We start from the raw sequence: 24,295 nt of genomic DNA on the forward strand, positions 1-24,295 counted from the left end.
AGAGATGCGACATATAGATGGGCTCGTGACCGAGGGGTGGACTTGACCATGGACACTATTGCACAGGTCATCCATGAATGTGAGACATGCGCTGCAATCAAGCAAGCCAAGCATTTGAAGCCTCTTTGGTATGGAGGACGATGGCCGAAATATAAATATGGGGAGGCCTGGCAGATTGACCACATCACACAGCCATTAACCCATCAAGGCAAGTGCTATGTGCTCACAATGGTGGAAGCAACCACTGGATGGCTGGAAACATACCCTGTGCCCCATGCCACTGCCCGGAACACTATCCTGGGCCTTGAAAAAGCAAGTCCTGTGGCGACATGGCACCCCAGAGAGAACTGAGTCGGACAACGGGACTCATTTCCAAAGCAGCCTCATAGACACCTGGGCCAAAGAGCATGGCATTGAGTGGGTGTATCACATCCCCTGTCACACACCAGCCTCTGGGAAGATACAATGGACTGTTAAAAACTACACTGAGAGCAATGGGTGGTGGGACCTTAAAACATTGGGATGCACGTTTAGCAAAGGCTACCTGGCTAGTTAACACCAGGGGATCTACCAATCAAAACTTCCACATACCGTAGAAGGGGATAAAGTCCCCGTAGTGCACATGAAGAATATGTTAGGGAAGACAGTCTGGGTTAGTCCGTGGGATTGCTTTTGCCCAAGGACCTGGGTACACTTGGTGGGTGATGCGGCAGGATGGGGAGGTCCGATGTGTACCTCATGGGGATCTGATTTTGGATGAGAATAGCCAATGGATCAAATTGGGTGCTGTTAATTGCTAAGTAACCCTGTCACTGTATGTCCTCATTACTATAATTGCTATCAGTTGTACTACAGTAAGAATCACCCAAATTAAGGACAGATGGACTTTGATGAAAAACCAAGTGCAGTAGTGATAGGATCAGAACTGACCTCAGCAGCCCAGCAACTTCATTGAGACTGATATCTTCAGCCTGTGTGCAGGAGCCACACCGGGTACACCAGCCACAAGCTCTGAAAAATACAGCATGCAACAGGCCAGCACCACACAGCATCTCACCTGCCCTGAGAGACTGTTCTAACAGATGGAGCCCAAAGCCATGGATTAAATGAGCTCAAAGGACATTTCAGAGGGATGGCCCATAGACAAAGGGCATTATATCTGTATGAATATATATGTACATACATATAAGACAGGGGAAACTGGTGGCAGTTCGTTGGAACTGGTAAGATCTGGGCATGACATAGATGGTATAGAATAAGGGGTGGATAATGTCCTGGTTCTGGCAGGGATAGTGTTAATTTTCTCCAGGATCTGGCACGGGACACAGGTATTCCATACCCAGAGCTGGCTGGGGGAGGGGGTTAGGAAGTCGCTGCTTGGAGGGGGTTGGGGTGTCCCAGGTCCAGTCAGTGAGTGGTGATTCCATAATCGTGTCTGTACATTCCTCTATCAGTAGTGTTATTTTTATTCCCTTTGCTGTTCTGTTAAACTGCCTTTGTCTCAACCCACAAGTTTTGCCTTTTTCTTCTGATTCTCCCCCCACAGCTGTGGAGGGAGCAAGAGAGCAGCTGCCTGGTTCTTTATTGCCATCTGAGGCTAAATCACAACACGGGGATGCCAAGAATTGTCTGTATTGGAGACTGAGGTGAGCTTAACAGGAAACAAGTGGGAAAAGCACTCCATTGTGACCAGCCCAGAGGCCCCTTGTATCCTTGGCATAGACTACCTCAGGAGAGGGTACTTCAAGGACGCAAAGTGGGCTATGGTGTAGCCACTGTGAACAGAGAAAAGATTCAACAGCTATGTACCCTGCCTGACCTCAAGGAAGATCCTTTTATTGTGGCATTGCTGCAAGTTGAAGAACAGCAGGTGCCAATTGCTACCAGGATGGTGTACCAGCAGCAATACCACATGAACTGAGACTTCCTGACTCCCATCCATGAGCTGATTCATCAAATGGAGAGCCAAGGAGTGAACAGCAAGACTCACTCACCTTTTAATAGTTCCATATGGCCAGTGCAAGAGTCTGACGGAGGATGGAAGTTAACAGTAGACTATTGCGGCCTGAACAAAGTGACGCCACCACTGAGCGCTGCTGTATCAGACACGGCCAAGAAGGCCAATAGCATCTTGGTTTGTATCAGAAATAGTGTGGCCAGCAGGACCAGGGAAGTAATCATCCCCCTGTACTCGTTGCTGGTGAGACTACACCTCGAATACTGTGTTCAGTTTTGGGCCCCTCACTACAAGAAAGACATTGAGGTACTGGAGCACATACAAAGAGCAGCAATGAAGCTGGTGAAGGGTCTAGAGGACAAGTCTTATGAGGAGCAGCTGAGGGAACTGGGGTTATTTAGCATGGAGAAAAGGAGGCTGAGGGGAGACCTTATTGCTCTCTACAACTACCTGAAAGGAGGCTGTAGCAGGGTGGGTGTCTGTCTCTTCTCCCAAGTGACAGGACAAGAGGAAATGGCCTCAAGTTGTGCCAGGGGAGGTTTAGATTGGATATTAGGAAAGATTTCTTCACCTAAAGGGTTGTCAAGCATTGGAACAGGCTGCCCAGGGAAGTGGTTGAGTCGCCATCCCTGGAGGTGTTTAAAATATGTGTAGATGTGGTGCTGAGGGACATAGTTTAATGGTGAACTTTGCAGTGCTATGTTAACCATTGGACTCAATGCTCTTAAGAGTCTTTTCCAACCTAAACAATTCTATGATTATGGCTAGAGCACCAATATGAACTGGAGTCAAAGGCAGCCAAGGCATATATTACAATTGACATTGCCAATGTGGGTTTTTTTTTCCAATTCTTTGGCAACAGAGTGTAGGCCAGTTTGCTTTCATGTGGAGGGGTGCCCAATACACCTGGAATCAACTGCTCCAGAGATGGAAGCACAGCCCTATCATTTGTCACAGACTAATCCAAATTGCACTAGAAAAGGGTGATGCCCCTGAACATCTACAATACATCAATGACATCGTCACGTGAGGCAACAAGGCAGAAGCGTTTGAGAAGGAAAAGAGTAATTCAGATTCTTCTGAAAGCTAGTTTTGCCATAAAAAGAAGCAAGGTCAAGGGACTTGTGCAGGAGATTCAGTTCTTGGGAATAAAATGGCAGGATGGATGTAGTCATGTCCCTATGGATGTGGTCAACAAGATAGCAACTATGTCTCCACCAGCTAACAGGAAAGAAACAGAAACTTCCTAGGCCTTCTGGGGTTCTGGAGAATGCATATTCCAGGTTATAGTCAGTTTATGAGCTCTCTCTATTGAGTAACCTAAAAGAAGAAATATTTTGAGTGGGGCCTTGAGCAATAACAGGACTTTGAGCAAATCAAACAGGAGATAGCTCATGCAGTAGCTCTTGGGCCTGTCTGTATAGGACCAGCTGCACAAAGTGTACTCTACACTACAGACAGGGAGCATGGTCTCACCTGAAGCCTCTGGCGGAAAACATCAGGAGAAACCTGAGGTTGACCATTAGAGTTCTGGAACTGGGGGTATCGAGGATCAGAAGCCCACTGCACCCCAACTGAAAAAGAGATAACAGCATACGAGGGGGTTCAAGCCACCTCAGAAGTTGTTGGTACAGAAGTGTATCTCCTCTTGGCACTGCAATTGCCCGTGCTACACTGGATGTTCAAAGGAAAAAATCCCATCTACACCATCATGCAACGAACACTACATGGAGAGTGAGCGAGTAGTACTGATCACATAACAAGCTCGACTGGGGAAACCCAGCCACCTAGTAAACATGGAAGGGATCGTGGACTGGCCAAAAGGCAGAGATTTTTGAGCATCGCCTGAGAAGGTGGTTCATGCCCAAGAGGCACCACTGTGCAATGAGTTATCAAAGATGAAAGTCATTATGCTTTGTTTACTGATGGATCCTGTCATGTTGTAGGAAACCATCATAACTGGAAAGCTGCTGTGTGGAGTCCTACATGACAAGTCATTGAAGACACTGAAGGTGGTGAGTTATACAATCATGGAACAGTTTGGGTTGGAAGAGACCTTTAAAGGTCATCTAGTCCAACCTTCCCTGCAGTGAGCAGGGACATCTTCAACTAGATCAGGTTGTTCAGAGCCCCATCCAACCTGACCTTAAATATTTCAAGGAATGGGGCATCTACCATCTCTCTGGGAAACCTGTTACAGTGTTTAAATCTACCCTTCCTTTTAGTTTAAAACCATTACCCCTTGTCCTATTGCAACAGGCCCTGCTAAAAAGTTTGTCCCCATCTTTCCTGTAGGCCCCCTTTAAGTACTGAAAGGCCACAACAAGGTCTCTCTGGAGCCTTCTCTTCTCCAGGCTGAACAACCCCAACTCTCTCAGCCTGTCCTCATAGGAGAGGTGCTCCAGCCCTCTGATCATTTCTGTGGCCCTCCTCTGGACCCACTCCAACAGGTCCATGTCCTTCTTATGCTGAGGATTCCAGACCTGGATGCAGTACTCCAGGTGGGGGTCTCACCAGAGCAGAGTAGAGGGGCAGAATCACCTCCCTCGACCTGCTGGCCATGTTTCTTTTGATGCAGCCCAGGATGCAATTGGCCTTCTGGGCTGCAAGTGCACATTGTTGGCTCATGTCCAGCTTTTCATCCACCAGTACCCCCAAGTCCTTCTCCACAGGGCTGCTCTCAATCCCTTCATCCCCCAGCCTGTATTGATACTGGGGGTTGCCCCAACCCAGGTGCCAGGACCCTGCACTTGGCCTTGTTGAACCTCATGAGGTTCACACAGGCCTACTTCTTGAGCTTGTCCGGTCCCTCTGGATGGCATCCTGTCCCTCAGGCATGTCAACAGGACCACTCAGTTTGGTGCTATCTCCAGCAGACATTCTTTAGTATCCAAAGCTTGCTAGAACCTACTAAAGGATTGGGCAAGCTTAGTCCAACAGCTTCTTAAGCCTTTAAGGTAGGCTTCCTTGCTGGTGTTTAATATGCTCAAGCAGAAAAACAAGAGAGTGTATCCTGGGAATGGATCATGGTTAAGGTAGGACAAAAGAGAAAGGCTGATAAACCACTAAAATTGCCCTAGGAAAGGAACAAAAGTCAAAAGTGAAAAAGCTGCATTGTTACATACTAGAAAAAAAATAATCAGATTTCATCCTGCTTTACATCCTCGTGCACTGAACAAAAGAGAGGGGACAGCACAAAAGAATGCTTTCATACAGTTTATGGAAGTAAAATACAAAAAACAAACTTTGTTTCAAGTGACGCTTCCCAGGAAAATAAAAAAAAAAAAAAAATCAAAACCAGAGTTTTTCAGTGAATGACTAAAAGTGTTTCTTATTAAGGTGGCAGAAAAGAGGACCAATGCATTACTCAGCTTTGACGCTACATAAATATAACATAAGGCAATCAATTCCTCAGAGAAAACATCACAGCTTCCCCACTTCCATCTCTTACTGCAGTGAGGGGCAAACTGACATAGCAGAGCAAGCAGATAGCCATTTAAGCAAATGGCTATGCAGACCTTTGATGCCAGTTTCTGAACTAGCATGAAGGGTCAGAACAGACCACTGTGTAGGACTAGAACGGAATCCACAAGTATCAGTTATTTAAGGTTATGTATCTGCACATCATCAAACCACCGTATCAAACACAATAGACTTTAGAAACATACAGTGTAGTATGAATACAGAGTAATTATGCTGTGTGTATGGAGTCAGAATGGACAACAGAAGATACAAGGGAAGGAGCCACAAGAAGTCACACACAGAAAACAAGTTACAAAGGCTGTAAAGGTGTTTCATTCCATGAAGCAAAAGCACTATTGTTACTACCCGTTACTTCCTTTGCTCACAACTCATTGTGACCTGTGTTTCTGTTACCAGTTTCAGGATGTAAACTAGAGAAACAGAAATCCAAGTATAACTATTATTTCTATTTTCTCTAAAGAAAGTTTTCTCAATTACAACCTGTAAATTTCCCAAGTCTATACACTTAGTATAACACAATTTTTCTATAACTATAGTATCTTCCCAAAGGGTTAGTTACAGAGGTGATACTTGTCACTAAATTGAAGACAGATGAAAAAAAAACAAACAACTATGTCCCACTTTGAGAAACACCAAGGCAAAAGAAGTTTTCACGTAGTAGTAGTGTATTTGCATACCAGCAAGTAACTACAACAGGCAGAAGATCCTGTTGATGGGATATGACAACCCAAAAGAGAATAAACTACACCAAGGTGTCAAATTTCATAAAAAAAACAAAAACTGCAGGAGAGGGGAAAGAGAAAGGTAAGGTATACAAGCAGGAAATACTTCAATTACCAATACAGCAATTTTCTCTTTAGAAAAGAAACATTTTTAGCCTCTTAAATTTAGACAAGAAAACGGCATATTTCAATACATTGTGCCAAAATTAACTACACCAACATTTGCATACCTGTTCCAAGAAAAAAAGTCTGACCTCTTGAATAGAAAACTGTTTAAAAAGAAAAACCCAAACACCAACCTCCCTCCTCTAAACCAACCAACCAAACAACCACCCCACACACAACCAAAAAACCACACACACCACCTTTGGCCCAAGATTGTTAGATGCCACTGTATAAAAATGTCTTTTCCTAAAGAAGTTAAACATGGACAAAGTCTCAGCTTTATAAATATTTTTGCTTTAGAGTTTTAAATTGCAAATTATTTACTATAAGTAGTAGTGCAATTCAAAAATATTTTGAAGGAGGAACGTCTATGTAATAAGCTATGTTATAAGTGTACGTGACATCACCAAAAGCAGTTGTACTTATGAATTAATGCTACATAGTTTGTACAATCCTGTGGAAAATATTTGAAGAACTATAATGAACCAAATAAAACTATAAATAATATAGCATTAGTTTTTAAATGTGTGATTATAAAGAAAGAGTTTGACACAGAGTAAGCAAAAGAGGTGCTTATTGCATAGATATACTTCTGCTGCTACAAAAGCAAGATCTGGTGATAAAAATATTTTTAACTCATTCTGAAATGCAGTCACTGCTGCCAGAGTACATTTAATATAAATGCAAATAAAACTTACTAGATTTTTAAAACAATACCCTTGATGCTATGCACTGAGACAATACTCTGTAAATCAATTTATTTTCCATGTAGTGGGCAAATCCAGTTAGTGTAATTATTTTTTTTCTGCATGTGAATAGTAAAATCAAAGTGCTTATTTTCCCCCACAAGAAGTGTGTTCACTGTGAGAATACTAGGTCTTGCAATATCCCACATAAGGCTTTCAATTTAAAGGTTAGTTCTAGAAATTTGGAACTGAAACATCAGGGTTTTTTTGCCGTTAATAACAATGACTACGCTACAAATGGCTAAAGAACAGTTACGTGTGGAAAAAGCAGCTGAATTAAGGAAAAGTTTTAGTGCACTTTGCTCATTTTAGCCAACATGCTACATTGCCCTTTTTGCAAACAAAGTGGACTCAAGGATTTCCATTGTAAGAAATTACTTGGCAAGCAAAACACTGTGTCAAGCTGCCTTTTTTTTCCCCCCCAATAGACTTAGACATATTAAGACAGAAGCTTTGCAAGATTTTACACAATTCTTTTTGGTTTTATTATTAAATGAGAAAGTTTGATTTGTTACATTGTCACATTGCTAGCCAGAAATGCTGCAGTGCTGAAGAAAGTCAATGCTGGGTCAAACCAAGTCCTCATTCTATAACATTTGTTTGCTAAGAAATTATAGTAATGTTTAACACAACATTCCTTGCTTTCTTCAGAGAGAAGTCCCATCATTTTCCTCTAATGGGGTAAGTTACTACATAAATTAGAAATATTTTTTTTAGACAATATATCCCCAAATTTTCATGAGATCAAAACAAGCTTCTACAGATATTACAGAAATCTTCACACATCATCATCATCTGATGTATCACTGCTGCTCGTCTCAGAATCCTCATTCTCCAGAGTAGGTTTGAAAGTGCTGGTTTTCCAGGGGCTAAATTTAAAATCACAGATGAGGCCATTTTTCAAAATGCCATTTTTCTGAAGGCCATTTTTTTGTAACTGAAATGAGAAAACAAGATGTATTCAGAGAAAGAAAAAGCTAAACAACAATCTGTTGTATTTCAGCATTCTCTACATGATCTATGGGCTACATTAGATTCACTGCATAACCTTATATATATACAAACAAAGGAAAATTCACCTGAGAGCCTTCACTTTTGGGCCAGCCACCTGCATCCAAGAGCCTCCAACTGTGCTAAACTAAGCTCCTACAGTGAACAAGAGCTTACCCTCTTCTCGCTCACTTCTTCAGACATTTTGCCCCAGTGATCCCTCCCACATGGTCTCTCCTGTGATGCAGTCCCTTTTTCCAGTCTGCTGCAAACGCCTGTGCTAAGGAGGGCAGGGTCTGCAGTGAAGAAAGGGCCCAGGAAGAGAAGCACCAGGGAGGAATGGGTATCTCAATCTGTCTACCTGATGCAGTTGGAAAGTCAAAGACAGTGGAGAGAAGGAAACAACTTATTCTACAAGAAAGGAATTACTGCATTTACAGACATAGTGCAGAAGCTGGGCAATAAGCCAAGCATTTAAGAGTTTAATATTCCAACTACTCTAATTAGCACCTGCATGGCTAGACTTAGAGAAATATCAAATGTTCATATTTAACATTATGCAAGATTCTCCCTTCCAGCCCCTCCCCTCACTGACCCCTATCAGGTATATAAAACATTCCTAATTAAGAAAGAAAAAATTAATATTCAAATCTAGATTGCCTTTGCAGACTTTGTTACTAGTGAATTAAGTGCCCCTCAATTTCCAACAGAGAAAATTCAGATTTTTGGAAAGCCAAGGAAGCTGCATAAAACCCTTGAAAGAAAACTCCCTTTCTTCAGGCTGAGGAGCTGGAAAGCCTATGCAATTCTACTACCAGCGATGCTGAAACTACTCATAGAATCATAGAGTTTTCTAGGTTGGAAGGACCTTTCAGATAGAGTCCAGCCATCAACCTAACTCTGACAAAAACCATCACTAAACTATATCTCTAAGCACTATGTCTACCCATCTTTTAAATACCTCCAGGGACGATGATTCCACCACTTCCCTGGGCAACCTGTTCCAATGCTTGGCAACCCTTTCCGTGTAAAACTTTTTCCTAATATCCAATCTAAACCTCCACTGGCACAACTTGAGACCATTTCCTCTTGTCCTATCGCTTGTTACTTGGGAAAAGAGACTGACTCCCACCTCTCTACAGCCTCCTTTCAGGTAGTTGTAGAGAGCAATAAGATCTCCCCTCAGCCTCCTTTTCTCCAGGCTAAACAACCCCAGTTCCCTCAGCTGCTCCTCATAAAACTTATTCTCCAGACCCCTCACCAGCTTCATTGCCCTTCTCTGGACATGCTCCAGAACCTCAACATCTTTTTTTATGGTGAGGGGCCCAAAACTGGACACAGTACTCGAGGTGGGGCCTCACCAGTGCCAAGTACAGGGGGATGATCACTTCCCTAGTCCTACTCACCACACTATTCCTGATACAGGCCAGGATGCTGTTGGCCTTCTTGGGCACCTGAGCACACTGCTGGCTCACATTCAGACAGCAGTCAACCAACATCCCCAAGTCCTTTTCTGCCAGGCAGCTCTTCAGCCACTCTTCCCCAAGCCTGTAACGCTGCATGGGGTTGTTGTGACCCAAGTTCCAGACCCAGCACTTGGCCTTGTTCAACCTCATACCATTGACCTCAGCCCATCAATCCAGCCTGTTCAGGTCCCTCTGCAAAGGGAGGGACCTCAGAATCACTCCCCTACACTTCCCTTGATATTTTGAGAATAGACCTTACCTACGATAAGCACTGGTCCCCTATCTTTTTAAAGCAACTATTCTTCTGAAAGCACAAGGAGGCAAGAGGGAGGAAAGAAAAAGGGTACTGAAATAGCAGCATCCCTAACCATCAAAGTTACTGGACATCCCCCTCAAAGGTAGGCATTTAGGGTAGCCACCTACAAGTTCATAATGGAACATTAACTTATCATTACCTGTTCACTAATGACTTGGAATTCCCTCATCTCATCCTCTGTTAGTGGAGCACATGTTTCATCATTTTCACTGTCTTCCTGCCAGCCCATCTCCTTTAACAACCTTTAAAATAAAAAGAACAACATTAAGGAATTTGCTACACACAGACATTTCAAGTATATGTGTAAAGATCTGTAATAAACAGTCCAAACTTTTTTTAAACAAACTCTTACATAAAAGTAGGTTAAAAGCCTTACAAAAGATATATAAAGCACAGAAGTTGAGAAGTTCTCAGGTCCTTCACAGGTGACCCTGCTTTACCACTACATGTTTAATTCCAAAGGTTGCAAAAATTAAACAGTAATACTTTATATAACACATTCTTAATTGCAAGCATATATCCACACCATGACTTGCACATACCAAGTATTACATTTTCTGCCATCAGGTTTCACATACAAAATAGACCCTACTCCCTCTGCCAATCTAGTGAACGTAAGGACACAAAAGCCCAATTTCATCATATTATCTCACTTCAGGATCTTTATTACCAGCCTAAAAAAAAGCCGACAGTTTTTCATATTCTGTTTCAATTGGACAGCTGTTCTCCAGGGCTGCAGCAATAAAGAAAGCAAAAGAGAAAAGAATTTGGATTATATGCAAGTTCAGCTGTTGATGCATAGGATTTCTCTTAAAAGCACATCTAGTGTTGGGACTATGAACTTTACAGCCCATTAAGCTGCAACCTCCATCGTCAATATATTTGTGTAAAAAGTTATCAAAGGCAAATGACTGTTGTACAATCAAGCAACCCTGGCTACACTATGATATTCATCATATTCCTGAAGTTCAAAAGCAGGAAGAAAGCAGAGTCTAAGTAACTGTACCTTCATTTTAAGACAAGAAATCTCTGTCAGGTGGAAAAGTAAGAATATATCTCCTTTGCATAACTGCTCTGGTGGAGCAGCAATGTAGGAATGCTGGTGATGTCCTTCCATGGGAACCAACATCAGAGATTGCTCCTCACCTCAGACCCACAGTAAACTTCTAGACCCTTCTGCACCAAGTTTGGAGATAGAGACAACGCACATGGGAGAAGCTGCATTGATCCTGAGTGACAGAAGCACGATTCAGGAAGCAATGGGCTCATATAGTTTCTTTTTTCAAGCACAGACAGACTACAACTAGGAGCAAGTTTTGGGATGAGGAGAGGAAAAGAAACGGAGACAGATTGCTCTCGTGACTAAGCTTGAGATGTCCAAAGATGCAATAATAAAAGTGTTTTAGCTGGTGCCAAAACTGGAACAGCAGTATCTGAGCAGGAAGAAAGTGTTTTTAGGTGTGAAGATGCTGTGAAAACACAGGTTATCTGAGGGTGAAGACACTGTGACATTTAATAGCAAGGTCTCTTGCTGCAAAGTTTTTGCCAAAAGGATTAGCACCTTCTTCACACAAACCACACACCTGTTGACCTTAAACGTTAAAGGAGGTTAAAGCTATTTCACAAAAAATAAAGAGGTTTCTAAAGTATATGCCAGAACTGACGCAAAAAACTGACACTTAGAGCTGAAGAACAGTGAATATATTAAAACAGGGAAGTTAGATGAACTCACAGTTGATGTCACATGCCAGGAATCATAGAATGTGTTGGATTGGAAGGGACCCTTAAAGGTCATCTAGTCCAACCCCCCCTGCAGTAAGCAGGGACAACTTTAACTAGATCAGGTTGCTCAGAGCCTCAGCAAGCCTGGCCTTGAGTGTCTCCAGGGATGGGGCCTCTACCACCTCTCTGGGCAACCTCTTCCAGTGCCTCACCACCCTCATGGTAAAGAACTTCTTCCTAATGTCTAATCTAAACCTACCCTGCTCTAGCTTAAAACCATTGCCCCTCGTCCTATCGCTACATGCCCTTGCAAACAGCCCCTCCCCAGCTTTCTTGGAGGCCCCCTTTAGGTACCAGAAGGCTGCTATAAGGTCTCCCCGGAGCCTTCTCTCCTCCAGGCTGAACAACCCCAACTCTCTCAGCCTGTCCTCATAGGAGAGGTGCTCCAGCCCTCTGATCATCTTTGTGGCCCTCCTCTGGACCAGTTCGAACAGGTCCATGTCCTTCTTATGTTGGGGACTCCAGAGCTGCATGCAGTACTCCAGGTGGGGTCTCACCAGAGCAGAGTAGAGGGGCAGAATCACCTCTCTCGACCTGCTGGCCATGGTTCTTTTGATGCAGCCCAGGATATGTGGTTGGCTTTCTGGGCTGCGAGGGCACATTGCTGGCTCATGTTGAGCTTCTCATCCACCAACACCTCCAAGTCCTTCTCCTCAGGGCTGCTCTCCATCCCTTCATCCCCCAGCCTGTATTGATAATGAGGATTGTCCAGACTCAAATGCAGGACCTTGCACTTGGCCTTGTTGAACTTCATGAGGTTTGCACAAGCCCACCTCTCTAGCTCATCCAGGTCCCTCTGGACGACATCCCATCCCTCTGGCATGTTGACCGCACCACTCAGCTTGGTGTCATCTGCAAACTTGCTGAGGGTGCACTTGATCCCCCTGTCTATATCATTGATGAAGATATTGAACAGCACCGGTCCCAGTACAGATCCCTGAGGGACACCACTTGTCACCCCTGTCCATCTGGACATCGAGCCATTGACCACTACCCTCTGGATGCAACCATTTAGCCAGATGTCAACAAGAAATGCCCTTTAACATAACCCTCCCTACAAAAAAATTCTAGGTCCCAATACAATGAGCATGCACAGGATGTGTCACTACAGGTGACCAATGACACCAATGACTGTTGTTAAAACCATAATAAAAGCCTGGAATTGGGGGGGACAATACAGAGACCAGCACTACTGAGATTGTTATTGTCCCATTAACTTTTTTAAACAGAAATGGAAATTACAGCCTCTGTAGTGTTTGAACAAACTGGACAATGTGACAGCCAGGAGCAGCAAAATCCTCAAAAAGCAGCAGAAATAATATATCATCCAAAGCTTCTTTTAAGAGAATGTGTGCATTTGTATACACATAAAGATTCACCATTATGCAATGCCAAAAGCAGGTCAATGATAGTTATATATTTAGCTACAGTAATTCAAGTCAGAAAATTTTACTGCAAGCAAGGTAAGCTGTTATATGGTAAACAGTTATATAGTTAATGTAAATAAAATTTAGGGCAATAACTAATTAATTTTTTAAGCAATATCATCTAAAGCTAGCAGGACTTCTGTCCATTTAAAGCAACATTAGGCTTCTAGAATGGTTAAAACTATGTAAAAAAAATAAAATAATTAAGCTTCACATTAGCAAACTTGACACCAACAGGATGAGTACATAATCACTGCATGTTGTAAACTCCCCCAGCAGAAAGAAAGCCCAAGATATATTTAATACAAGATGTACCTATACAGTTATTAGGTACGCACAAGTATCCTGCAAGTTAAGCTGGTCACTTCAAGTCCAGTTTACCACAAAAAGGCTTACCATAACATCTGGTCTACACACATGCAGAGGTCTCAGACAAAGGGCTGGTAGAGTAGAGAGACACAGCATCTCTGGGATACCAAAAGAAAAGATGCTTGCCCAGAAACCCTATGAAGGCCAAAGTAGTTTGAATTGACAAATGAGAGTTAGATTTGACTCTTATCTTCTATTAAAAAATATTAATTAGCAGCCTCTAGTGGTCAAAGATTTGTTTCCATAGCTAATGGTAGAAAAAAAAAAAAGGAACAGAACAGAGTGCGTTTCACTTTTCATACTCATGACAGATAAGAGGTCATGAAAGTTTCCTCTGCAGGTACTACAAAAGGAAGAGTTCTTTAGTCCAATGTATACTTAGAATCTATCACTAAAAGAAAAAAAAAATAAAAATCTATCTAATCTATCGCTACATTTCTCTCGTTACCAGAAACGGTAAGAATTTAACAGAGCTCATGACAAGCTCACCTCCAGAGTGATTTCCCAGTAGTATAATTCTCAATCTCTACCAGTTGCTACTGCAGTTATTATTATGAGATACTAGAATTGTTTCAATCCTTTTTTGAAGTTATTTTCTCCCTTTCCAGTGCGTTGTCTCGTGATATCTCTGACAGTGTCAAATAGTCAGCTACAGAAATAATTAATTTCTTTAACAACGAGGAAAAACTCACTGGAGTTTTACATAAGATGCAGCATTTAAAGTAGTATTAATACAAATAGCAATTGCATGCATTGTTTTTCCTAGAAGTGCAGACCAAAATCAGAGGGATGAAGTCACTACGTAGTTTGCTTTATCTCTTTATAATGAAATAACATCAAGTTTTTAGTAAAGCAAGTTTAAGATATCAGTACACAAGTCTAATAGAAACAAAGTATATTCCATGTTAAATTAGTATATGTCTAAAAGTTAATCTTTGACAGCACTCATTAAACATTGTATGTGTTCTCAGTTTTCAGATTCTGACTTCTGAACTAATAAGAATTTAAAGACATGCTCACTTACCATGAAGGAACACTCTTTATATTATAATAAAGTACATACCTATGCTCTGCCTCAAGTGAGCTTGAAAGGACATCTGCCCGAGGGAAAGTTGAAGATCGAATGATCTGTTGAGATGCAATTGGAGCATTGCCATTCTCTTGTGGAATTTCATTTTCAAAGTTTCGGTTTATATCTCTATCGTGATGAGGACTGTTGCTGTTGTGCAAGTTAAAGGACTCATCATCCTGTTAAAAATAATTATATATTACAAAGTTTAAAAGTAAATTCCATTCACAAGTAAATGTCTGCAATTCAGTGATTCTGTTCAATTTAAATTTATTTTAAATAGAGACGCTCTATACTACGGGGGTAATTCTGTTCATATTTCTAGAGTTTACAATATCTAGATACTACAGAAATTTTTTCTACAAAGTTTCAAACATATCTTAAAATTCAAACTTATTATTTCTATAAGTATGAAAGGCAGCTTAAATGAGTTCTGTTGAACTTACAAACAAGGTTCCTAATTAAACATCAGAGCCACGCGTGTCAGAAGTTTGAAAGCAAAAGAGTTCTCAAAAGTTTACTTAGTTTAAGGGGCAGGTCACAGCCAACTTACCTCAACCAGCAAATTCATCTGCCACAAGTTCAGAAAGATTGGATAGTGCTCTTTGAATTCAGACAACAGCTTCCCCTACACACATGCACACAGCTTCTCAGGCTGTTGTTACAGCAACTGTAACTTACTAGCCATGAAATAAGAACTAGGAAGAAAGTTTATTTAGAAAGCAGACTGTTCAGGTTCACTCAAATATTAAAAGCTCTTTAATCCTATAAACCAGAGATGTTTCTTTTCATAGAATGTGTTGGATTGGAAGGGACCTTTAAAGGTCAACTAGTCCAACCCCCCTGCAGTAAGCTTCAACTAGATCAGATTGCTCAGAGCCTCAGCAAGCCTGGCCTGGAATGTCTCCAGGGATGGGGCCTCCACCACCTCTCTGGGCAACCTGTTCCAGTGTCTCACCAATTCTATGAGTCTCACCAATTCTAAAATGTCTTTTAATTCTACTCATTCAGCAACTTGTAATTCTTATTTAGTAACGAGCCAAATAGCCTCATAAGTCTTACCAACAATAAAAACAAAGAGGAAAGTATTAACATTATCTATTTAACACCCTTTTGACAACAAAAATCCTTAAATTCGGCATATAACAGTGTTATCCATAGCAGGAAGTAATCACTCAATCAGCCGGTTCTGCACTTATACAAAATCACGATCAAGACCATCCATCATCATTCCCCTCCCACTCAGTGTTGTCTGCCTCAAGAAATTTTAGGATGCTCAGCAAGAATTTCTTAAGCACAAGTACCCCAGTAAACATATATCCACCTGTTAAATCATACACCTGAAGAATGCACCTCATATTATCAAAGAAAATTCATAAAAATATTGAACAATTTTAATATTAGGGCAAAAGAGCTTCTTCCAAGCATGATTCAGATGCTGATCATGAATTGCCTCATTTCAGAGGTAAAATCTGTTACTTCAGGTCTTAAAATTCCATCAACAGGATCACGTTATAGAAGTCTGTTGCACAGTTATCTCCCTATCCACTCAGTTGCATGCCATGTCTTCTACTAATGATCATTAAAATGAATGTTGGAAGTAGGACAACTATTAATTACATGATTTGTTTAACAACTTTTCACATCTGTTAGTGAAACAGCAACGGCAGGGAAGACAACGCATGCACATACCAACAAATACTCCAGGCTACGTTACATACACCTGGTCCAAGGACATTACAATTTTCACTACTAAAAACCTCCCCTCTCCCCCCCAAACACACTGCTTCTGAAAAATCCAGGACAACAAAGTGCATCTGACATAAGTATCATGAAGACATTAAGAACTAAAGACAACTTCAGGAACAGAAATTTCCACCAAATTCATGTTCAGAATTCTGAAGCTCAAGACAGTGTTTCCCAAGATCTTTTTAACCTTAAATCAAAACTTTGTGTATTTCTTAGAATCACAGAATGGTTTGGGTTGGAAGGGACCTTAAACATCATCTAGTTCCAACCCCCCTGCCATGGGGCAGGGACACCTCCCACTAGACCAGGCTGCTCAAAGCCCCATCCAGCCTGGCCTTGAACACCTCCAGGGAAGGGGCATCCACAGCTTCCCTGGGCAACCTGTTCCAGTGCCTCACCACCCTCACAATAAAGAATTTCTTCCTAATATCCAATCTAAACCTCCCCTCTTTCAGTTTGATGCCATTACCCCTCGTCCTATCATTACACTCCCTGATAAAGAGTCCCTCCCCATCACTCCTGTAGGCCCCCTTTAGGTACTGGAAGGCTGCTATAAGGTCTCCCCAGAGCCTTCTCTTCTCCAGGCTGAACAACCCCAACTCTCTCAGCCTGTCCTCATAGCATAGGTGCTCCAGCCCTCTCATCATCTTTGTGGCCCTCCACTGGACCCATTCTAACAGCTCCATGTCCTTCCTGTGCTGAGGACTCCAAAGCTGGACGCAGTACTCCAGGTGGGGTCTCACCAGAGCAGAGTAGAGGGGTAGAATCACCTCCCTCAACCTGCTGACGCATTCCAAGAACTTCCTGGATTTCTTGTGCCCTGCTGTGTTGTCCTTCCAACAGATATCGGGGTGGTTGAAGTCCCCCATGAGGACCAGGGTTTGTGAACGCGATGCTGTTCCTATCCTGTCTATGGAGGGCTTCATCCACTCCGTCGTCCTGGTCAGGTGGCCTATAGCAGACCCCTACTGTAATGTCATCTGCCCCTGTGTTCCCTTTAATCTTGACCCATAAAGTTCTCTGTTGGGTCTTCATCCATCCCCAGTGGAGCTCCAGGCATTCCAGCTGTTCATTGACATAGAGGGCAACACCCCCTCCACATCTTATATATTATATTCTTATATACACATGAACAACATTACCCCCCCCCCAACACCCATCTCGGCCATAAAACGCCTAACGGAAAGATGCAGACCTTTCCTAAGTGACACATACAGCTAAGTTGTACAGTCCCATTACAGCAAATTTTATTTTGCCTGAAATAAGAACAGGGTCAGAAAAATCCATCTTACTTTTATGAGCAATGCACACTGGCACTGTTTCTTTTTTCATGTCTGAATCTGAATAACCCTTCCTCGATCCCACTCTCACATTTTATTTGTCCGTCTGATTTGTAATTTGTGCCTTTTTTTTTTGGTTAACACTTTAAACCACTCATTTACACCAAACATAGGCTTTTAATCGCCTCATCCCGAGTAATACATGACTTATCTTCACTTGGACTACGTACGATAACTATGCTTATGGCTTGTTGGTGGCTTGTAGCACTGACAAAAATATTCTCAAGTGCCAGCTAAGCACTGCATAAACTGATCCGGATGGAAAGGAGACTGACACATAATATTATACACAGTACAGGCCTCCAAGTTCTCAATTAGGAAGTAAAAACAGGTTCTTTATATATGCATAAATCAAACTACTGCCCCTATGAATAGGCCAAGAACAGAGATTCTATTCTGGCTATCTAAACACTCGAAATAGAAAGGTTTGAGAAGCAGAACCTAGTTTTTCTATTAATTGTTTTGTAGGATAACTAACAGCCAAGGTGTGAAACACTGCCCTCCACAAGGATTAGGTTAGTGTACTAAGCTTATTCTTTTTATTGTTGCTAATAACTCAGGCACATCTGTCTCTAACGATTACAAACAGATACTACAGAAAGAAAAAAAGAAACTACTAAAAAGCACTGGAGAAAGAGTAGTACTTGGAGCAAATTTCAAAATTCATCAAAAGGTAATTACTTTCCTTCATTTAGAGATCAATACGATAACTTAACAGCTGTTTACAGCCAAATAAAGAGTAGTTTATGTTCAGTCTGACAACCGTTACTGCTGGATCTACAATAGGTATGAACAAAACTACCTTCTCTTGCCCAGCATGATTCTCATCTTCATGTTCTTCTTCCACTCTATCTTGTTTCAATGCTTTCAAAAATTCACTCTTCCTATCAGTCCGCATTCTTGTCAATTTTGTTAAACGAGGCTGACCAACTCTGTCAATAGGGGATGATGAATTTGACCAATTACACTAATGGGGGGGTGTCAGGAAAAAAAAAAAAAGAATATTAGAAGTTTATTTATTTAGAAAACTTTAAGTGAAAGACAGACTCACAGGCACCTGCAGTTTCAGGTTTCATGTATATCCACAGTAAAAAGCAGAGGGAAGATATTTGTATTTCAGTACATATAGCTCTTACACGTAACCCCAGAGGTGAAGGTTTATGGACCCCTGTTAAGAAACAGTGTACCTTCTGAAGTGTATCACACTATTAGCAGTTCTGAAGTTTAAACCTACCAGGTTATACTTCCTAATGCACCATTTTTACTCCAAATCAATCTTACAAATCAAATATTGCAGTACTTAAAGGCCAGTGATGTACCTTCCGTATTTTCTCTCTCCCACACTAACTTCCACAAAAATAAACTTATTAAATACAGTTCTGCATAAGACTTACTGATACAGCTATCCAACCAAATTTAAAGTTTGATAGATATGACAAAAACTACAGACATTGCTTTACCTCTTTCACCGAATTCTGCGATACAGTAAATGCCTTGGCAGTTGATTTGAAAGGACTGAAATTGCCAATACCATATGCAGATTCATGAGAAAACGGATTTCCAAGTTTATTTTTTTTTGCTTGGCTTTTCCACTGTGTGGGCTAAACAAAAATTTAAAGAGAGTCATTAACTACAATAGGATTATTTTCAGGAATATTTAGAAAAATGATTAAGCAAAAGCAAATCATAGCTACAACCATAATTTAGAGAAAATACCTGTTTTATTGTGGAGAAGAGACTGTTTATGAGCATCTTCTCTCACAAATACTGTTAACACTTTTTATATAGAGTTAAATTTACAAACAATTAAGACCCTCATATTTGAGGTATTAAGAATCAAAATATGAGTCTTCAACAGCTGAAAGTAGTGTTTTTAATGTAGTATGTTAAGAGATTTAAGAACAGCTCCATCAGATGCTCTTAGGAGCACAGAAAAATTCATGAAATAAAATCAAAAGATGAACATGGAAAGTTGCATATGGAGAGGGACCAGAATGACACTAAGTACATCTATATCAATAATTGGGATAATTATGGAGGTACTTTTATGCCAACTATAGCTCTCCACTAGGTATCTATTTTTCTGTTACAGAACAGCAATGCCTTCTTTATATATGTTTTTAAGTTAAAAACATCCTTTTCACTCTCCCTTGGACAGCTCTTGCACTTCTCAAAAAAGGTAAATGAGAAACAAAGAGAGATCCAATTATACTATAGTTTAAAAAGAAAAATGAGAAAAAGTGTTTCTGTTTATTTTTGGGGTGTTCTGCACTTAGCAAGATTTGAAAGCATAATACTCTAGGAACAGTACTCTCAGTGGTAAAATAAGCACATTCAGAATTAGAGCATGATTTTTTTCAGCATGTTATTCATGCCACCAGTATTCAAGACTTACCTTTGCAGGTGGAGTAGCAGGTTTAGGGACTAATCCTTTATAAACACTTGTGCCAGTTCCATCCTTTACTGACTGTGAATGAAGACTTCCTACGACAGGGAATACAGATATTTGCAGTTCTGTTGCACTGCCCTTTTTAATGACCAGCATTCTTGGAATTCTGGGAGATCTAGATTTAGGATTTAAAGGGTACTCTGGGGAGAAGCGGAGGGAGGAAGTGTGTGTGTGTGTGTGCGCGCGTGCATGTATATACATTCTTAAGTTCCTAGTTCATAGGGTACTGGATAGCCATATGGTCCAGAGCAAATAGGCATAAATCAGGAACTTGGTCCAGTATTAGTTCCACAAATAACACACTGTACAAACCTGGGTAAACACAAGTTCTGTTCCATTTTCTACAACCACCTTTTATAAAAGGCACTTGGCAATGCAGGAATTTTACTGTCGGAAAATAAAGATATCCTTCAGTCAAAGCAGCTAGCTACACAGTTCTTGTTTGCAAATCTAAAATCCAAATACTATTAGTTGTTAATAGTTACTTAATCTTCAAAAGAAATTATGGTTTTCATATTTCCCTTTAAGGTTACTAAAGAATAATTACTCATATATTTATTAACAACTCATTTTAGAGCCAAATGATCCAAACTGACGCTCTCTAAACATGAGAGAAGAGATGCATACTACTGTAGACCCTGGTAATGACAGGTTTCTCTATCACTATGGCTCAGATGGACATAATAGAACATCTGAAGCTTACACCATTTCCAGGTTCAAGAGAGCACTAATTAGATACATAAAGTCAGCTGTCATACTCACTAAGTAACTGACATTTAACAATTTGAAAGAACACCTATTAAAAACATTCTAAACTTTTTGAAAAGCGTAAAAAACATTTTAATTCTTTTTTTTTTGCACATGCATTCCAATGCCGCGTTAACAAACTTTTCCAAGGTTAGCTCCTCTCTCTGCAAGCATTTCTACTGCACAGGCAGAGTCACCATATCCTACATTTAAAAAAAACCAAAAAAAAAAAAAAAACAAAAAAACAACCAAACACCACTATCTTAAAAGCATAAGTGATTTTAGCTTTGTTTAGCAGATAGATGTTACAAAATATTTGTGATAACTGCATACTTAGCTCTCATGAAACTTTATGAAAAGACTTTTCATAATACTCACATGCTCCCATCCTATATACACATTTTTATACATTTTTAACATTCATTAAAAGGGGATGGTAACATTCCTCTTGCCCTGAATATTAAGTTTCCTTTAACAGGGAATAAGAATAGCCTTAATTTCAGTTTTTCAATTACAAAACAAGGCTTGCAATAGCAGAGCTGTAATAAAGGAAGACACCAAGCTGTAAGCTGTAACAAGCAGCTGCACTGTAGCTTACAGATCTACGTAGCTAATAGAACTGTTCCTTCCTTTGCTTGTGAAGAGTGATACCTAGAAAACCTCAAAAACTTGTCCTCCTTCAGATCAAATTGAGCCATGTCAGGCAGCGGCCACAGCTAGAGTGCTGCAAATGTTGTAAAACACTCAAGTTGCTATATAATTTTCCACAATTTAGGAAAAAATTTAGCTATTGTTACTCTTTTATAGAAAGATAACTATATTTCCTGACTTTCACATGAAAGCTGCTAAATACACAAAACCAGAAAGCAGTCCAATTGTTTAGGCTCCTGCAAAAGTTCTTAGCGATTAGATATTTATATTCAGGGGCTGGCCTACATCTAGTGTTACCTAAGAATGCAAAATATAGTGGGGAAGGATGAGAAAAAGAATCAGCAAATTAAAGTACCATTTAAAATGAACAACAAGTTTCAGACCTCAGTATTAAGAACAGTTTAAGTTGTAGCTTTTATATTTAATTTATTTCCTCAAAGAGAAAGGTTCTTATTTTTCTTATTTTGAGTAAGTTTATTACTTTAAAACCTGTGCAGTCTAAAGCTACCACCTTCTCAGAGTGAACAATTCACTACTTAAAGGCCACAGAACTGTAAAACAGTAGCCAAATTTATCAGGTGGAGACGAGAAAACAAACCCAGACTACAGTTAAGTTAAAGGCCCACTCTCAGGATTGGCTTTCTTACAAGTAATTCATAACCACAACCAACAGCTTCAGGCATTTGCTTCCATTTTACTCACCCCACACACCTGCAGCTAAAGACTTATTCTGGTTTGGTGTTCTCTCATATTCAGGATTCAAAGATGGCTGAAAGGAAAATTTATCATTATTAAAAATAAAATTTAATAATAAGTCTTGAATTGCAGGACCAATGAAATACAGAATCACAGTAATATCAGAAGTATGACCTCTGCTGTCAAAGACTTTTAAACGGAGACAGACTAGACACTTCCCCTTGCAACCCAAATAGATCAACGCTCATTTGTTTCCTCTTCTCCAACAAAACACCTCAAGCAGCAGTCAATACCATTATATGAACTATCCAGAGAAAGCAAAGCACAGTGATATATGGTTCTTCAAAGAGGAAGCTCACCCTTCCCCTTACATCCTACAATTTTAGGGTGAAGCATGGGACCTCAAATGCCTAGCGGCAGAAAGATCATTTTGTTAGTACTTTGGATTTCCAGTAAGATACTCATGTAGAATTTAATACATGCACATGCCACAGTGAACTGTGGTAAGATATTATGAAATAAACTTAGAACTCAATTATAGTTTCACTTAAACACTTAAGTGACAATAATAAAAACATAACGATAAAAACTGGATATATAAAGAGAAACAAGTTAGCAGACAAATGACTAACACCCTCTTACCTATGGGAAGGGTGATCCCTTATATGATGATCTGTAACTGGTGAAATCTCATGAAGTAGCTCGTAACGGACAAAATGGCACTTGCAGAAACAATGAAACCTTGTTTATTATAATTACAATTAACTTACAAAATCCTCAGCCTCAAACTGTTTGGGTACTTCCTTGTCTTCCTTTTTCCCAGTTTCATTATCAGATACATTGTTTTCATACAGTCCTTCGCCTTTTCCACATTGGAAAGTGTTGGTACGAATGCGGGAACCTCCGCCATGGTATCCCCCATGATGGTTTATATTTTCTGTACCATTTCTGCCTTGTGAACGACAACCATTCTTCTCTTTTCTCCCAAAGTGTCCTTAGATTTTTAAATTTTAAGGAAATGCAATTACTAACAGTTTAGAAAGAATGTTCTACTTTTGCAAAATTGGTAGAGGAATTAAGCAAGCAGCTCTATACTCTGGGATGTAATAGCATAGTAAACTTAATTTTCATTCATATAAGCAGCAGGGAAGAATCTCATAAAACAGTGCCAAAGAAAAAGGATAGTAGTCCAACACGAAGAAGTCAAACCCCTTTTCTGGCTGCTCATTTATATGTTGTTGGCTAGAGAATTAATTTGACCACCTTCTTAAAAGGTAAATACACCTGGAAACACACTACTTTAACCAACCCGTAGTCATCACATTGTCTCCCAGAAGATCTGTCTTTCCATTACCTCTGTTCTACTACAGAATACAGTATTTGGCATATGACAGCTATTATCATCAGACTTTTTTTATAGCCAAAGGGCTACAAAGCAACAATGTGAATGTATTTAAAATGTTCTATGAAAGCTAAATTATACCTCTATTAGGCCACCCAATGTTAGGATCAAATCCATCTGAAAAGTTGTGTCTTCTGCAATTTGCTTCATAATGATTCTCTGTCCACGAAAAATTTTCAGAATGTTTCTCAAAGTTCAGTGATGACTGTAAAGGAGCACAAGCAGTAGATCTAAGATATCTGATTAATAACAAAATTGAATTATCAGTACTGTAGTATGTACATTACTCATGGTATATACAATCCATTTTTTAAAGGTCGAGGAATGGCAGACAATACAGCGGTTCTCAAGTACGCATACGTTCAGAGTTATGTCATCATCTCCCACGCTAGCAGAAGCTATATCTTCTGCTCCAGGACACTGAAACAGTGCTGAGGACATGCTTGTGACACAAAGTTAAAAAACCAAGTGTTTATTTTGGTTTGGCAGCAGAACAGATCATAAGTGACATGGCAGCAGAGGAAAAATAAAAAAGGTAACAAAGGATATGAGATCACAGTTTGGAAGGCAGGAAAGAAGTCTGGGATCTTGAATTGGGTGGTTAGAGACTACATATGTGCAATGCATAGAAAGCAAGGAGTTGCTTCCACCAGAGGCAGATGTACCCAGAAGAGACACAGATTATTAGCCTTGTCATTAAAACTTAATAAGGCAAACGCAACTAGTTATGAAATACAAGTAAAGCCTAGAGTAAAAAGGGTACAGATTC

General features: G+C 40.4%; 1 protein-coding gene across 1 annotated transcript in view; it reads right to left on the reverse strand.

The window, feature by feature from the left end:
• Positions 1 to 7,827: 7,827 nt before the first annotated feature.
• Positions 7,828 to 24,295, reverse strand: part of LOC128901999 (vasculin-like) — a 40,183-nt gene continuing 23,715 nt past the window's right edge. The window contains exons 3-11 of the mRNA XM_054184249.1: positions 23,608 to 23,731; positions 22,895 to 23,118; positions 22,131 to 22,197; positions 19,977 to 20,170; positions 19,042 to 19,182; positions 18,384 to 18,548; positions 14,487 to 14,671; positions 9,985 to 10,087; positions 7,828 to 8,010 (exon numbers count right to left, since the gene is read on the reverse strand). Of these exons, the coding sequence (XP_054040224.1) occupies positions 7,852 to 8,010; positions 9,985 to 10,087; positions 14,487 to 14,671; positions 18,384 to 18,548; positions 19,042 to 19,182; positions 19,977 to 20,170; positions 22,131 to 22,197; positions 22,895 to 23,118; positions 23,608 to 23,731 (1,362 nt within the window). The 3' untranslated portion in view covers positions 7,828 to 7,851. The remainder of the gene's footprint in view (positions 8,011 to 9,984; positions 10,088 to 14,486; positions 14,672 to 18,383; positions 18,549 to 19,041; positions 19,183 to 19,976; positions 20,171 to 22,130; positions 22,198 to 22,894; positions 23,119 to 23,607; positions 23,732 to 24,295) is intronic.

The sequence above is a fragment of the Rissa tridactyla genome, chromosome W (assembly GCF_028500815.1).
Source record: "Rissa tridactyla isolate bRisTri1 chromosome W, bRisTri1.patW.cur.20221130, whole genome shotgun sequence".
Lineage (NCBI taxonomy): Eukaryota > Metazoa > Chordata > Aves > Charadriiformes > Laridae > Rissa > Rissa tridactyla.